At 43.3% G+C, this 17,014-nt stretch overlaps 2 protein-coding genes across 2 annotated transcripts in view; one reads left to right on the forward strand and one right to left on the reverse strand.

Annotated features, from left to right (window-relative positions):
* The window catches only part of AFG2A (AFG2 AAA ATPase homolog A), a gene marked incomplete at its 5' end in the record, with an annotated part of 180,949 nt that extends 174,808 nt beyond the window's left edge, over positions 1-6,141 (reverse strand). The window contains 6 exon segments of the mRNA XM_079534101.1: positions 27-659; positions 1,727-1,785; positions 4,129-4,286; positions 5,098-5,222; positions 5,506-5,946; positions 5,949-6,141. Coding sequence (XP_079390227.1) covers positions 27-659; positions 1,727-1,785; positions 4,129-4,286; positions 5,098-5,222; positions 5,506-5,946; positions 5,949-6,141 — 1,609 coding nt within the window.
* A 502-nt stretch (positions 6,142-6,643) lies between these two features.
* NUDT6 (nudix hydrolase 6) lies at positions 6,644-16,795 on the forward strand (the record flags this gene model as incomplete). The annotated part of the gene is made up of 4 exons (XM_079534102.1): positions 6,644-6,707; positions 10,656-10,711; positions 13,921-13,975; positions 16,407-16,795. 4 exons carry the CDS (start codon positions 6,644-6,646, stop codon positions 16,793-16,795), a joined length of 564 nt encoding a protein of 187 aa, XP_079390228.1.
* Positions 16,796-17,014: the final 219 nt, after the last annotated feature.

Here is a 17,014-nt window from a genome sequence, read left to right on the forward strand (position 1 = left end):
AAGAAAGTCAACTCTCAGCATCATACCGTAACTCTTGAACAATTCAGCTTGCTTCAGGGGCAGTTCAACCATTTCTCTAATAGTTTTGAGCTGGCTGCTTAAACCTCCTATCATGTCATAGGTAACTTGGGGTCCGTGGTCACTATCTTCTGCTATGTTCGTCCTAGTTTCTATAAAATTGATTCTAGTTCTTGAAGAAATGTAATAAAAAGTGTCTGTGCTGCTGAATGCTCCAGGTTTGGCAGCCGATGGAAGCCTCTCACTGCCTTCTTTCCCAGGCAGCTCCAAACCAGCAGCCAAGTCTGCAGTACACTCTCTGCTGCAGGCTTCGTCTCCCTGAGAACCTTGAGCAGCAGCTGTCACAGCAGAACTGGGTGTAACTGGTGAACCCAGACACACCGGTTTGCATGGAGTGCTCGCAGATGCAGCCTCTGGATCTTCATCAATGTCCATCCTGCTGAGCTGTAAGGACAGATCCAGCGCACTCATCTCCAAGTCAGATTTCTCCAGGTCTGGCTCACACATCTCGCTGGAAATGGCACCAGCCTGGGCATGCAGCTCCAGACTGTCCGTCCCCTTCACCTTCATCACCAGCACATTACACAGTTTGCCATAGAAACTGAATGCCAGGAGATTTTCTGGTAAAACAACTTTCCCATCTGTGAGAGAATTGAAAAGAAAAAAAAGAAAGTTGATAAAAGTAATTGGTGGCAATAATTTTAGGATAGCCTTCACAGAAAATGTAAAGAGTACTATAAATTAACACCACAGAAGGTAGTTCATAGTTTACATGTAATTTCAGGTAATAAAAATATCCTTTTATACATAAAAAGACTGTACTGGATAAACATTTGTCATCATACATAAACTCTTGTACTAAGCCCATCATTACTTGAGCATTCTGAACTTCACAGTGTGCACAGCAGGATTACAGAATTAATACTGTAAGATGTAAAAAATTTGTATTTGCTGTGTGCCCCATAGGTTCACAGTATTTCATATTCAGCCCTAAGCCTTGATCTACAGAAAGTAAAGCTTTATCTCTGTGTTGGCAGAGAGAGATCTGGAAATGTGATCTTAATGCACCCTACGGGCACACAAAAGCACTGATGTAAACAGGAGTTATTATTTCCAGCCAAACTCACAAATCTGGAATCCAATTTGTGCTTCCTACTTCTTAGCTCTCCAGCACTGTTATACTATATTCCTAAACCAGAAGGTTTTTACTGAGAAATTTAAACTTTGAATTCCAATACCTTGAAAAACACACTGGTTTTATTTTTTCCTTACTTACAGACACTTGCTACCCAATGAAAAGTAATTTTGCTTATTTATTATCAATACATTAAAGATTCAGAGCACGGGATTTCACACCAGTACTGATCCTTTATCTTGTTCTTAATGCATAATATCGTTCTCTTTTTCATCGCCACACAAGAGAATCCCAAAGTTCATCAGCCAGTAGGCCAACAATGGCAGCTCAACAACTGTATTTGAAACAGCCGTAGGTACAAAGGACAGAAAGAGCAGGATTAAGACAAGTTAGATATTTGAATCATAGTAATATGACTTAGCCCAAAGATCCCTGTGAGAAGAATAATCCCTTCTATTTCGGCATAAGCCCTCAAGTGAGAACAGAGGGAACACTCTGCTTTTCTGTCCAAAATGTCCTTCCACTGCACCATAAAAAACTGAATAGTCAAAAGAAAAGCAACAAAATTTATACCTAAGTTTCTCAGCAGACAGACAGACATTTCCTCAGCATTAATGCAGGCATCTTTATCCCTGTGGTAAGAAGAAACAATATTTTCTCAGTCACTAACTGCTACAAAAGCTAGAGTCTATGGAGGCTATGCCACCAAGGCACGAGGACAATGAATACCACCAACATTACACACTGAGATTTAACCCCACAACCGGAAGAGATAAATGAATATCTCTTATAAATCATAAATAAATACTGGAGCCTCTTTGGCTCCAGTAACAACTCTTAAGATATCAGTCACACAGCTAACAAAATGAGTGTATGTAATTTTGTTCCATTTTTCATACAAAATGCTGCAATAAACAACAGAGTAAATTACATTTACAAATTTAGATTATATATTATAAGCCCACAGGTCAGCCCCTGTAAGAGAACAGCATCACCAAAAACATTTGAATCAGATGCAGCAGCTGCAAATAAAACTATGACCAAGAGAGGGAGCTCCAAGCCTAGAAATAAAAATCCATTTCTCAGTTTCAGCGATCAAAAAAGTAACTTAAGGGAATGAGGCATTCTGCTATCAGAGGGGAGCCCTCAAAATGGCACAGCTGCTCCTGACAAGCACACACTCAATTGCACTGCTGGGGTCTGAGACTGAAGGTTGGTTTTAACTGGAAAATAAATAATGCGTGCAAGCAAATCCCCAGAGATACAAATTTTCAGAGAATAAATTATACTTGTAAAGCATCTAGAAACGAAGAAATTCTGGGACAATAGGATTCCATTTATTCTTTTAATAACTAATATTCTTATCTGATAGATTGGCTGTAAATTTACAGTTAACTTAGTACATATCAACTCACTGTAATTTACTACAGTGGTTTGCAGTACATCAGTAGGCTTAAAACAGACTAACTCCTGTTTGCATGTGTCCTCTCCTAGAGCCATTCTAGAAAAACCTTAATTTATGTGACTTTCAATTTGAGGGCACACTGTGCATAGCATTTCTAGGAGCCCAAGTAAAGGATCCTGGCACAAAATCCTTCTTCAGAAGGAAAATTCTCCCTTTGAAGCAGTTTCAAAAAGAATTACAGTTATCACAAGTATTTCAGAAGCGATGCCTCTGATTTCATCCTTATTACAGGTGCACAGAATATCCAGAGCTGGAAGGGATTCACAAGTCCAACTCCTGGATCTGCACAGGACCACCTGAAATTCAAACCCTATGTCTTTTATAACCAAACTGTTTGCAATAACAATCAAATATTGTAATATCAAATCAAACTTCCTATTGGACTAAATTAGCAGTAGCAAAAAGCTGCAATGACATGATTTTTTCATTTCCTTAGAGAAATTACAGATGTTGGGAGACTTTTCAAAGTGATTAGAAGATAGCTTAGGAAATAACCATAACCAGATTCTGTATCAACCCACATGCTGACTGCGGAACGTTAAGTCAGTGACAAAGATAAGAAGTCATTCAGCAGACCAATAAACGGCTAATTTTTCAAAGCCTTTGTAATTTCAAGACAGCCTTAATCTGCACTTTCTGCTCTCCACCCTTGGTGAATTCAGAGGGGAAAAAAACCAAACCCCTTCTGCGAGTTTCCAGTTAAAAAAAAACCAACAAACATTCCAATAAGTAAAAGCCGCACACATCATAGATGAAGCTCTGAGGGCTCTCCTGAGCCTGTCAGCCCTCCACGGCCCCAGCCATGGCACAACTTCTCACCAGGAGCTCCTCAGGAAGCAGCTTGCAGCACAACCTCCAATGACAACAGCCACAACACAGGCTCCTTCTGGTTCTTTCTAACCTAACATCAACACTGTGCAGAGACCATCCTTGGGCCTTACAAGTGACTCAGGAGCTTAAAGAACCCACCCTAACCACACAGTCACAATCTCGCTCTCCACAACAGCACTAATCCTCCCTGAGCTGAGATCTCCTCACGCTGCAGCTGACCCACTCTGCTTCCCACACAGGAGGCAGCAGTTAGCCACCAGGTATTAAACTTCAGCCTTCTTCATCCCTCAAGCATCTGTGGATGCTTAATTTTCAAAGAATCGCACAATGCCCTGAGCTGGAAAGGACCCATAAGAATTACCAATTCCAACTCCTGGATCCATACAGCACCACCCAAAAATCGGACAATATGTCTGAGAGTGCTGCTCCTTGAATTTGGCAGCTCAGGGCCATAATCACCGCCCTGGGCAGCCTGTTCCATGCCCTTCCACCTTCTGCTGTAGAACCTCTTCCTAACACCCAACCTGACCCTCCCCTGACACAGCCTCATGCCATTCCCTTGGATCTTACATACTAATTTCATGCAAGCATGAAAGAAAAATGGTACCTTTTAAGAGTGTGCAGTGCAAAGCAGATGCCTTGCAGTAGGCACATTAGTAGGGGACAAGATATTCCATACCTCATCTTCACAGCAACTTCCTCTGCTTGGATGACCGCACCGGTCACGGGCTGCACGGTGACAGCATCACCCACACTGACTCTCAGGCTCTTCTGTGTGGTGTCACTCAGCCCAATCTTCCCACCTGGGAAGCCTGAAGTGGGCCAAGCAGTGCAGACCTAGAAGAATCATAGAATCATAGGTTGGAAAAGACGACTAAGATTATCTAGTGCAACAATCCACCTACCACCAATACTGCCCACTAAATCGTGTCCCTCAGTGCCACATCTACACGTTTCTTGAACACCTCCAGGAACAACTATTCCATCACTTCCCTTGCCTGTGCAAGTATATCACCAATCTTTCAGATGTTTATCCTAATGTCCAACCCAAACCTCCCCTGGTGCAACCTGAAGCCGTCACCTCTCATCCCATCACTGTTAACTGGGAAAGAGGTTGATGCCAATTAACACCTTGCCACAACCTCCTGTCAGGCAATTGTACAGGGCCCATACAGTCTCCTCAGAGCCTCCTCTTCTCCAGACTGAACAACCGCGGCTCCCTCAGCCTTATGTGAGTGATGTGCTCTAGACCCTTCCCAGCTCTGCTGCCCTTCTCTAGACACATTGTAGGGCATGGATGTCTTTCTTGTAGTTAAGTGCCCAAAAGTGAACACAGTAACTGAGATATGGCCTCATCAGTGACAAGTACAGGGAGACAACCATCTCCCTGGTCCTGCTGGCAACACTACTTCTGGTAGAAGCCAGGATGCCATTCAAAGCAGGTTCAAAGCAAACAGCTGTCAGCGGCCCCACATTCAGTTCTCCAAAGTAAGCAATATTAATAAAAACACGGGCTGAGGAAGAAGGAGGATTAGATTGCAACCCGGTTCCACAGAGGGCTAAGGTACGAGTAGCACCGAGTTTCCCAGCGGACGGAAACGCGAGGGCTGCCCAAAGGAGGCGCACAGTATGGAGGGGCCTCACCCACCTCCTGCTTTCCTCCCGCCGCCGTGAGCAGCACCGGGCGACCGATGCAGATGTTGGCGGCCTTCATGCTGTTCAGAGACAGCTGCGCCAGGGCTCTCCGGAACATCTTGGGGATTTTGTCATCTTCTGAAAGGTTCGGGAAAAGCACATCACCGCTCTGCACACGGGACACGCGCCGCACACCCCGCGCTCCCACACGAGCACGCCCGCAGGCCGCGCCTCAGCGGCACGGGCCGCGCACGGACAGAGCGCGTTCCCGTGGCACCGAAGGCCGGGTGAGCAGCCGGGCCCGCGTGCCGTTTACCAAGCAGACCTCACGTCTGCCGCAGCGAAAGGCCGTCAGTGCCGACGCCGCTTCTGGGCGGCAGATCCCGGCTTCGGGGCCGCTCCCACCGTCTGGGCCGCATACCTGCCTGCACCGCCTCGGCGACGTGCAGCAGCGGCGGCCCGCCCTCGGCCCCGCCGGCCAGCGGGGAGCTCCCGCCCGGGGCCGGCCGTCCCCTGCTTCTTCGCCGGGCGGCCATGCCGCCCGCCGGCCGCCGCGCAGTGCTTCCGGAGGCAGAGGCCGGCGCCGCCCCCGGGGCGGCCGCTTCCCGCCGCTCCATGGCGGGGCCGGCGCTGTGGCGGGCGCTGCGCGGGGCGCGGGGCCGGGGGCGCGGGGCCGGGGGGGGTCGGGGCGCGCCGCAGCCTCGGCTGGACAAGTATGGCGGGGTGAGCGTAGAGCTGGCCGAGCTGCGCTGGCCTCGCCGCCGGGAGCGGGCCGCCTTCGGGCGCTGGCTACGGGGCAAGTGGCGGACACGGGGCCGGCGCAGCCGGGCGGGCGGGGGAGGTGGGTGCGCGCGGCCGGGCGAGAGTGGCACCGCGCTGCCGGTAACCTAATGCCTCTTACAGCGTAACGCTGCTGATGCCGCTCTGCCTCCCCCTGGCACGTATTTATTAGGCCCGGAGCGTCGGGCCCGAGCGCAGACGTCCCCGCAGAAACCCTACCTTGCGCGCCACTGGAAGCCGGCCGGCTGGTGGTCTGTCCTAAACTTCGCGTCTCCATGCCTGCGGCCTGACCGGTGGCCCCGCGTTTCTTTTCCAGCCTCGGTCGCCCAGTGGCAGCAGGAAGGCCGGGTCGCCGTCTGGCTCCACGTTCCCATCCTCCAGAGCGGGCTGGCGGCCGTGGCTGCGTCGCAGGGCTTTGACTTCCATCACGCGGAGTCGGGCTTGGCCACCCTGACGCGGTGGCTGGGCGAGGGGCCCAGCAGGCTGCCCTCCTTCGCCAGCCACCAGCTGGGAGTCGCAGGTGAGTGGCACGGAGCTGCCGCGGGAAGGCTGGCAGCAAGTGTGGGAATAGCGATAGGAACGTGAGATCGCTCCACCGATCTGCCCTGAGTGCATCTGTGCGCTTCTCAATCTTCTGATTTCTGCAGCCATTCCAGTTGAGGAAAAAGTCTGTGCATGGGGCAGACGGAAGCGGCAGTGATTGCTAAGGAGCTAGCGCAGCTGTTGGCTGCAAGTGTCACAGTCCAGAAGCTGCTCTGACATGTCTGTGTAACAGGGCTATGTCCCAAGCACCTGGACAATACCTAGGCCCGTCTAGACCTCCCCGCAACCACTGCTGGAAAGGTTGCGCTAAAAAGGAAGGAAACTCAGGACCAAGAAGACAGTGTCCCATTTCTTACACATCACAGTGCAAGGAACTAATGGTGAGCCAAAACCACAGTCAGCTTGAATTCAGCCTCATCAAATGTGCATGCGTCTGCCTTCCTTCTCAGCAGTCATCCACAGACACACAACTACAAGAAATCAGCAATTTCTTGTAGGCTGGTGATGATGTCTCGTGCCGTGCCAGCCCGGTGCAGGTTGTGCGCATCTCCCCCTGAATGTCCTCACTTTTTCGGTCTTGGCTGCGAGGGGCCAAGTGACGCTTCTTGCTGTGACAGGACCTGGGCTGTTGGCAGCAGGCCAGGTTGAAAGTGAGCATTCGAAAAGCAATGGCTTCAATTACCAAACGGTGCTGTGGTCAGTGTGAGCTTGCAGCTACAAAGCCAGCAGAGGGCAGCGTGGAAGCTGAAGGCAGGCTGGGTTTTTCAATGGGCATGTTAGAGCATGTTTTCCTGGTGGACAAAAATCTCACCATTAAAATATGTGGCATTAAACTCGAGTTAAGATAATGTATTCTCAAAAAAAAAAAAAAAAAAAGCACCGTATTAGCATTTTTATTTCTCGCATTTTTGAGGAAATGTGACTAACCGAAAGGGGATTTTTCTGCAGTAGGTTGTGCATAGCTGAAAGTGCTGCCTAAAAGAAAATCATGCAGTGGGAGTGTTGTGGCCCCAGTGGGTTGTCAGGAAAGGCTCTCTGTAAGAAAAATCAATTTGGAAGAAGTGCAGGAAAACCTGCACTTTCAAAATATCATTTGATATTGTGTTTTTTATCACTTCAGTTACATTCTGTGAAAATAGAAAATGAAATATCTGAGAAAAGAAGCAGTTTAATAAATGGGAAGATAGGGATTTCATAGTTTTTGCACATATATAAATACTACACAATAGATAACGTATATAGTGTGCTACTGCTTTTCAAATCTGTCCGTTCTTATCCATGGCTGAAAATTCTTTTAATGGGTGAAGACCTCAGAAGGGCATTTGGTGAACTAAGCTGACATTTCTGCATATGAAAGCAATTACTGCAATATTATTTTTATGTTTTATGCACCATCAGTGGATGTGGAATACACTGCAGGAACGCACCAAGCATTGTGGACATCACCTGGCATGTGTTTAACTTGTCATCTTTCTACCCCATCAAACAGATCCTGGGTAGCAGAAACATTTTGTTCTATTTTTAACTCATTTTATTCTAATACCAAAATATTTAAATATGGTCACACTTTACATCAGCAGTGTGCATGTGCCAAACTCCAGGTGTCCTTGTTTCTTGTGCAAAAAAACTCTGTGTTTTAGAATAGTCACTTAGGGATTAATGGGCATGGTGGTGATGGGCTGATGGTTGACTAGATGATCTTAGCAGTCTTTTCCAACCTTCATGACACTATGATAGCTTCTGCAGTAAGGAGAAACAAACTTGCTGAGAGTCCTCATCTCAGCACTATGGCCAGCCAGCTAAAGCCAAGGCTTTGACCCTTGAGCATTCTGGAGATAAACAGCAGAGCCTGCACTGCCAAGCAGACCAGCAGCTGTTGTTGTACTGTCTGTGGCTTCCCACACGGTGAACACCGCACATCCAGGGCTGCTGCCTTACCCTCAGCCAGCCAAGAGATGACAAAGGTGTGAATAAGCAAGGTCAGGCCATATTGGCTAGACTAGATCAGAATCGCCAAGAAGAGAAAGTAGCAAATGTTACTCATAGGGTTTGGCCATTATTGTTTAGAAATAGTGGAATATGTGATGCATCTCCTGGCTAACTTACTGCATCCGTTCGTAGGCGGCAGGATTTTCCAAATATGTAAAGGGACAGGAAAGCTTCTGGTGAATGAAATGATCAAGGCGTTTTTGAAAAGCACTTGGGAAGTTCTCTGCCATCCAGAAAGTGACATATTTGTAAATATGCCCCATAGCAATGGCATAAGAAGAGAAGTTGAGAAGGAAGAGTAAAGCGAAAGAAGCTTTTACTTAAGGAACTGTATGGAGCGAGCCGCTGCACAAAGGTCAGCCTGCTGGGAGGATGCCTTATGTAGTCATGGCTGTCCATGCAATCACAAGTGATTTAAAAGAAGGCACCAGGCTGTTTTACAAATCAATACCTGCTGCTGCTTGGTCATGTTTATAAAGCAAGCCCTCAGGGGTGCTTGCCAGACAACTGGTCTGCTGTTATGAACATCTTGTCACATGCTTACATCAATTGTAAATAAAACTGCCAGAGGGAAGGTATTTTTCCCCTCCATTACTTATGGAGTTGTCTCAGGGCTTTTAAACATAAAATTCTTACCTACCAACAAAAAACAGTCAAAAGAAATCAGCGTTGTACCAGTGACTGCTTGGTTAGTCTCAAGCATCAGCCTTTCTGGAAAGGCATCCTAGGGCTGGATGATTTCAAGTGTGGAAGTTCTCAAAACCAAAATCTGACCCAATGGGCAGAGCCTGGCCTCACTGATGCTGAGCAGGTGTGGCCCAGTGAGCTGCAGCAGGGGACTCTCAATTTTGCTTGGCAAAACAAGACCAGAGAGCGAAGCCTATCAGTGCTATTTCTTACTTCTTGCTTTGCATTTAAGTGTCATCTCTTAGAGATTCTGGATATCTCAGAGAATTTTATGGCCAGAAACTACATTCACGGGCATCAGTTTTTGGGGAAAAAAAATGAGTTCTTCCTGTCTGGTTCATACTGCAGCATCCTGTCTTCAGTCCACCTGCGTCTCACCAAACCATCAGGCTAAAAAAGGCTTTTCTAGAAAATAATCCCTGCAATCACAGCATGCAGCAAAAACTCCCACTTCCCTTTTTTCCCCCTCTTTTGATCAGTACAGTACTTGAACCTGGGCATTGCTAAATATTTACAAGAGAAATGAGATCACTGTCACAAATAATGGGAAGCAGATTCGTGACTACCCTCTTAAAGCACATCCTTTGACATATCTTGAAGGAGAACTAGTATTTCATTTAAGTATTCCTCCTACACATAATTCTGCCATGTATTTTTTTTTTTTTTTTTTAAAGAAAGATGTTTTGTGCTGGACACTCATATCTTAATGATTCCCTTCTGTGGAAATATTTCTCCATAGCATTTTAAATGTGCATATCATCACAGAGCTATCCATATATTCCTCCTCCTGCTGTACAGTGCCAGAAGCACTTTTTACCCACTAATTTTAAAGCCACGTATGACTGATGTGGAAAAGGACCTGGTAAGCTGCACCGCTGTACTTATTCTGCTCACCACAGCGCACAGCTTTAAAATCTGACAGAATGCCTGTTTTAAAGGGAAAACATTTTTACACTATGACTAATGAGAGTGACACGATGCTTAGACATGCAAGCACTTGGGTTTTAAACAGTAGGAAAACTCGCTCTGTGGGAGAAATTCCTGGGCTCAGCATGAGGATGCATGGAAAAGCTGAATTTCTCATTCATACATTCTAATAGATGTAGTTCTTTAAGTGAAAGCATCATTTTTCCACTTGGGAGCAATGGTCTTTGATTAACAAGTTAATCAGAGACTGTGCACTGTCATCGGTTGTTTTATGGGCAGTGGAGTATGAGTCCGTTCAGTTGCTGGAATTTTTTCCTCAGCAGTACAGTCAGCCCCCCAAGTATTAAAATTTGAGTGTTATCAGCCAGAAAACACACTTACTGCTTCAGTGTAAGCAGTTTTGTCATGAATTTCACTGGAGAAAAGTTCTTGCCTATCCTGGCTATTTGGCCAAAATAAGGGAAAAAAATCTCTTATTTCAGTAAGACTACACATTCCTGCTGAAGAAAGCAGCATTGCTGGGTTAGCTGTAGGCATTCTGATTTTGCATTCTTTAGGTCTGATAATGATCATTAGGGGTTTGTCACACTTCATCAAAACACGTTAAATTGTTCAACATCTTTTTCAATATTGTCTCTCTAATAGGTGCTGTATTGGATGAAAACAGTGGAAAGGTGCTGGTTGTACAAGACAGAAATAAGGTAAGTTTGCTACAGGGCTGTAAAATAGAGAAGTTCATTTAGGTTTATATGGTTTCTCCTTTCATCAAATTCATTTAGGCAAATTATGCCAGCTAAGGTCCACAAGCACGAAGACAGGTATGTGCACGCATGCTCATTTGTATTGCATTTGTGTTTATCTTGATGATTTTTAACATTCATTAGTAGTGCATTAGATTAAAAAGCATGATAGGTAGAGAAAGGACAAGGTTAAGTAATGTAGTTGGTTACTACTAAAAAGCAACAGTATAAGTATTCCAGGCACTAGCATATCTGTACAGAAGAATACCTACTTCTTCCTTGATGAGCATTCAGTTTGCAGTTCCCAGTACTGTGAAGATGTACCAGATCACTGGCTTTGTCCTTCCTCTGTCACACCACATGGGTTAGAAGAGTCCAAGAAACCCACTCTGTTTCTTGGCTTCATCGCCCCGTACCCCTTCTGCTTCATGTTTTATGTTTCTCCTGTAACTGATCCAGGAGTACCTGAGTTTATGTTTGGATCCATGCAGATCTCTAGAAAGCACTCACAGCTTAAAGCAGATTTTGGGAGACTGTGATTTTGCTTGGTTTCTGAAATTCCAGGCATATTTGTGGGATTAAATAAGCAATGCCATGGTTGGCCATGACCTGTAAACCACCTGTGTAAAGCAGGTGTAAAGATTGTGAATTTCTCACAAACCAAAGTGCTTGACCTCACTACAGAGGATGCCAAACCAGAGAGCGTTAGTGTGGTGGGGGTGGGTTATGTGATGTGGCTTGAGGTAACCGAGCATCCATCACTGCAAATTTCTTCTAGCAACTATCAAGCTAACCTAGGTTTTAACACAGAAGTGCATAAATCTCACTAGCTCATTTGCAGCTGTCTCTGCTAGTCTGTTTGAAATACATTTAGTTTACACTGTGCTTTGAACAGACAAAGGATCTTTCACAAATGAAGTAAGCATCTCTAGGACAGCAAGGTTATTTGCAGTTTTAATGTGGAAAAAAAAAGTCAAAATCTCTACATGCTAACTGAAGTACACAGGGTTGCATCATCTTTATAATTCAATCTAAGCCAAAATCTCACTGGCTATATTGTTCTGCTTTTCCTGAAATAACTACTAAAGAATTTTTCTTGGAAACCAAGTTAACCATCACTTCATGGTAACACAATAGTTAATGAAAATGTGTTTTCACTGGCAGATTCATTCACTGAACTTGCAATGCAAATTGGGAGGAAGAAAAGCATCCTTTCCTTGTTCCATATAGATTGCTGATTGTATATTTTTACTTACTGTACAGTAAAATTTCAAGGACTTCTCTACAACGAGATCTTCAGGCTTTCATTCAATAATTACCAATTAAAGCATAAACACAGTATGCAAGGCATAGGCTCCAGAAATGGTTCTAATCCCAGAGAGCCTCTAAGAAAAGAACAGTATGTAATACAAATACTCCGTTTGTTTTTCCTTAACATTTCTGTGCATGTAACAGTGAGAAATTGCACGCTGACCTTTCAATAAGTACCTTAAATAAAAGAGATCCCAAAGAGTAAAATTGGAAGCTACACATTCTGCAACCTCAAAGGAAGCAGTAGCTTCCTAAGCCCATGGGACAACAGATTTTTAAGATTTAACTTGCTAACACTGAGTTATTGCTAAAGCTCAAGCACAGCCATTTTAAGTGCAAATATCTGTGTCCAGTTTTACAGTGAGACATCAGATATTCTGTTGAGGTTCGACATCCAATTCTATACTCACCAGAATTTGCTTCCTTACCCTCTGGTCCCTGAATGTAACAGGACCAAGCACAGCACCACACTTTTCTCTGGCTCCATCTGAAAGGTGGGATGACATTCCAGGTCAGCTGTTTCTGCTTACCTTTGTAGAACAAAGCTGTTATTACAGTGGGTGAGCTGAAAGAAGAAAATGATTGTTTCTGTCTCCTTACAGCTCATTTTTATTTCTTTATTTAAATTAAGTATAAAAACTGAGGTGTGTGAATACCCATGCAGTTCTTGTGCAGCAAGCAGTTACCTCCGTGCAAGCAAATTGGCTCGGACAGTTATTTGCCAATGCCAGTCCCACCACTCTTCTCTCCTCCTTCCTCCCAAATGAACCACTTCCCCGAAATGGTTAATTACAGATTATGGTCTGGAAGGTTTAGAAATTTGAAGTTCATATGCAGCTTTATATTAGAAGCTTGTGGATTTTTAAGAGCTGTTTGGGTTTCATCATGAAAGGACAATTCCACTGCACACACAGCAAGATTTCCAGGATCTGAAAGCAAATCTTAAAGCCAGCAAATCTATGTACTTTCCATCTGCACTATTTTTAATCTATTACTCTCAATTCCTATCCAAGCCCTTTACGAGTGCCCAGAAAAAAGCATTTTCCAATGTAATCGGTGGGGCTTAAAATCCCTGGAAAGCCAACTTTTTTTTTTTTTTTTTTTTCGCTAGCATACATTTTTTTTCTGCATTAGTTTCTAGCTGAAGGTTAGTTAACTTCTTCTTACACACATATTTATTAAGGAAAGGAATAAAAAGTGGTAAAATAAAATCCTGCAGATCTTTGCATTTGCCAGAGGTGTAGGAACTCGGACTTTGTAACCAGTATTGATTACAGCACCACGTCTGCAGTTCTGTTCTAAGTACTGAACTTTATTGCAGTTCTATAAATGCTTCTTTACATAAATCACACACAAGGCCTCGGTTTTGGAACTCCATAAAAACAAGTGACAGGTTGCACAAAATGGTTATTACAGACACACACAGTCATCTTAAAGCCAGTGCAGTATAGAACAGTACTAAATCATACCTGTTTGTAAGATTAAATATATATACATTTTTTTAAAAGCCAGAAACATGGAAGTGGGATACATTAGTGATTAAATATAAGAGTATATAGTCTATAGCAGCTTTTTAAAATATTCAACTACTATCTAGTTATCTAGCAGCAACATTGTCTAATGATTGTTAGACAGTTTCTTTCAGTCAGTAGATGCTTTGTTCCAATATTTCATACAGACTGTAGATGTCTCTGATCATCACATTAGCAAGAAAAAAATAGTTTCTACTTAAATCTTTACTGACATTTGTAAGAGTAATTACAATACCTCAACTTCACATAATGTGTTAACTGTCACCTTCATATTCCAGAGTACAAAACAGGCTGCATACTTCATTAATATTTTTTTCTCCAATGCAGACCGTAAGTGGATGGAAATTCCCAGGAGGACTGTCTAATCCTGGTGAAGACATTGGTAAGTTCAACAATAACAGGTCAGACATCAATGGAACTACAAAGACATTAACACTGAAATACATAGTGACCCACATCACTCCTGTGACTACTCACTGCCTTGAAATAATGGCTAATGGATTAAGTGACACGATCTTACGACATGAAGGTTAGGGTGAGATCATATTGAGGTCAGGGAAGCGTTATAACATCTCCATTTTTGCACAGGTTCTCGCAAGTACTTAAAGCCAACTTTCATAGGTTTGTTGGGTATGTTGCAGTAAGAGTAAGAAGCACAGAGGACTTAAATAATCAGCAGATAACAAAACGTAAAACTGAAATAGCAAGTCGTCAGCTCACACTGCAATCCAGCACAGGGGGCTCAGAGACGTCCTGGGCAAAAATCTAAAATTTCCAGCTTTCAATATTTGTGTGCAAAACAGCAATAAATACACGTGCTTCCTTCCACCCTCATCCACTGATTTGCTTACACTAAGAGCTCCTGGCACAGGACCAGCGTAAATGCAGTTCCTGATTTTGGGGCCACCTTCTTTGAGGTGACATAAGGCACTTCTGCATTAAGAAACAATGCTGTTTTTTGAAGACAGCTATTTCTACCTAGCATAGCACAAGTGATGCTCAACACAGCTGTTGCACTTACGTTCAAAGGTGAATGAATAAGGATGTGTACGAAGAGATAGAAGATTGTGCTTTTGTCCTTGTATTTCACCTCCTGAAACTACAATCCACAGACTGGTTAATTCTTAAATTATACTGCAGTTATTAGGTAGGTCTTAGTTTCAAAAGGTAAACTCACAGTTATTTAGCCCACATCTGTCTTCGGATAGGAATATATTCTTCTAATAAGTGAAGTTTGACAAAAATGCTGCCCAGAGCAACGCAGAAGCTCTACAAACAGTACTGATACCTTAAAATCTGTTTCATACCTTATCTTAGCAGTGATCCTATAGCAATGTGTGGAAAGCTTGTATTCCAATTCATTATTTCAACACACGGAGAAAGTTGACTTTTAGTTTTTGCAACTCTGGAATCACATTTCAACTGCATTGTCAAACAGTGATAGAAATCAAAATTCTTTGTTCAACACTGCAATTATGTTCAGCACAATGGAATGGCTTCATGCTTTTTAAAGAACCCCCAACACTGTTTGTTGCCTAGCCAGACACTCTTGCCCTTAGAGTAAGAGGATCTGAGCCAAGAGATACCAGAGGAGCTTTTGTAGTGAGGGAAAAGAATAACTAGAATGAGAGACTGCTTCACTAGGGCAATTCTGAGCCATCCCTCAAGTAACAGGTGAGATTATGGATGGAGCCTGGATGTAAATATTAAGAAGGACCAGGAAGAAACAAATCACTCAGAGCTCCCCTCCTACCTCTGCTTAACAATATCATAATAAATGCTATGGTTCTGTGCATCACATTTTAATATTACCAAAGAGATAAATTAGTAATGAATAAAATAAAAATAATTTTTACTTTTTCCATCACTTACATGAAATCTTATAAACTCACCCAGGAGTCCAAATTTTAAGCGATGTTACAACTCTTGAAAATCCTGTGATTATTGAAGCAACAAAATACATGACTGCTAACTTTAATGAGAACAAATTGATTTGCACAAGTAATCTGAATAGCTTCATAATGGAGATTATGCAAATAGAATAATCTGTGCGCTTTGCTTATTTCTGAGATTCAAGCCCTACTGTTTCTTCTAGTTTAAGTGTCATATTTAAAATACATACATTAAAATAGAAAAAGAAAATGGCACTTGATCTAAAAGAAAAGCTCAAAGCTTAAATGAAATCTCTGTTCAGTTTTTCTTACCATAGCCTGTCTTGGCATTCTGCCCAATCTCAGTTGTTTACCTTCTTTGACCATTTCTGTGCAATGCATCCTTATAATAAAAATCACTTGCCCTAGGGAGTTTGCTTTGCAACACTTTTAAACCAGAGGACTGCAAGGGCCACCCTGGGCTGTGTACAGTGCAGTCTCCCTAGGCATTAGTAATGGCACATGAGTATCTTTCCCTATAGCCAGTTGCCTTGTAATTAAAACTGCAGTGAAAGTTACAAACACAAATGTTCTGCAGGCACTAGGTATTAATGGGCTTCCAATCCCCCAAAGGCCTCTATATATTTGATGTTAAACTTATGCAGAACATTCTACTGCAAGATAGAAGACAAATTTCAAAACTACACCCTGGAGACAGTATTACGGAAAGTTTCTTTCATCTTTTTGTAGCATATGCAAAAGAAAGGTAGTTTGCAATTAGTTTTGTTCAGGGACCAAAAAGTTAGCTTGTCCTTGTGTAGAAAGGCAAACAAGCTCTGCATTTTGAAAAGCTTGCTAAGCAGAAGAGGTTTATTCTGGGATCAAAAGGTTTAAAGAGTGTATGTTCTTGTATATATTGAAAGAATTGCTCTCTTTGCCTAGGAGACACAGCAGTTCGAGAGGTTTTTGAAGAGACTGGCATCAAGTCAGAGTTCAAGTCCATCCTAAGCATAAGACAGCAACACAAACACCCTGGAGCCTTTGGGAAGTCAGACATGTACATCATCTGTCGCCTGCAGCCCTCCTCCTTCACCATCAACTTCTGCCAGCAGGAATGCTTGCGGTGTGAGTGGATGGACCTGGACGAGCTTGCCAGGACAAAACATGCTACTCCCATCACAAGCAACATAGCTAAGCTGTTACTTTATGGATACCGGGAAGGGTTTGATAAAATTGATATAACCATGAGAGAGTTTCCAGCTGTTTACACAGGCCGCTTCTACAAACTATACCACAGGGAGCTGCCTGAATCCTATAGAAACATTACATGATAGCAACAAATTTCACATAATTATATTAATAATTTAAAATTTTTATTCAGAGTTACTTAGACCATATTGAAATTATTTGTGGACTTATTTTTGAGAAGAAAAAAAATCAGTATTTATTCTCTAATAAGCTACAGATATATAAATTATTTTAAATGGCAAGTTTTCCTGTTAGCGTGCATCAGTTAGTTTCCCTTTACTCTGTAAAGTGAATATAAAGTA

This window comes from Tetrao urogallus (genome assembly GCF_951394365.1).
Source record: "Tetrao urogallus genome assembly, chromosome: 4".
Classification (NCBI taxonomy): domain Eukaryota; kingdom Metazoa; phylum Chordata; class Aves; order Galliformes; family Phasianidae; genus Tetrao; species Tetrao urogallus.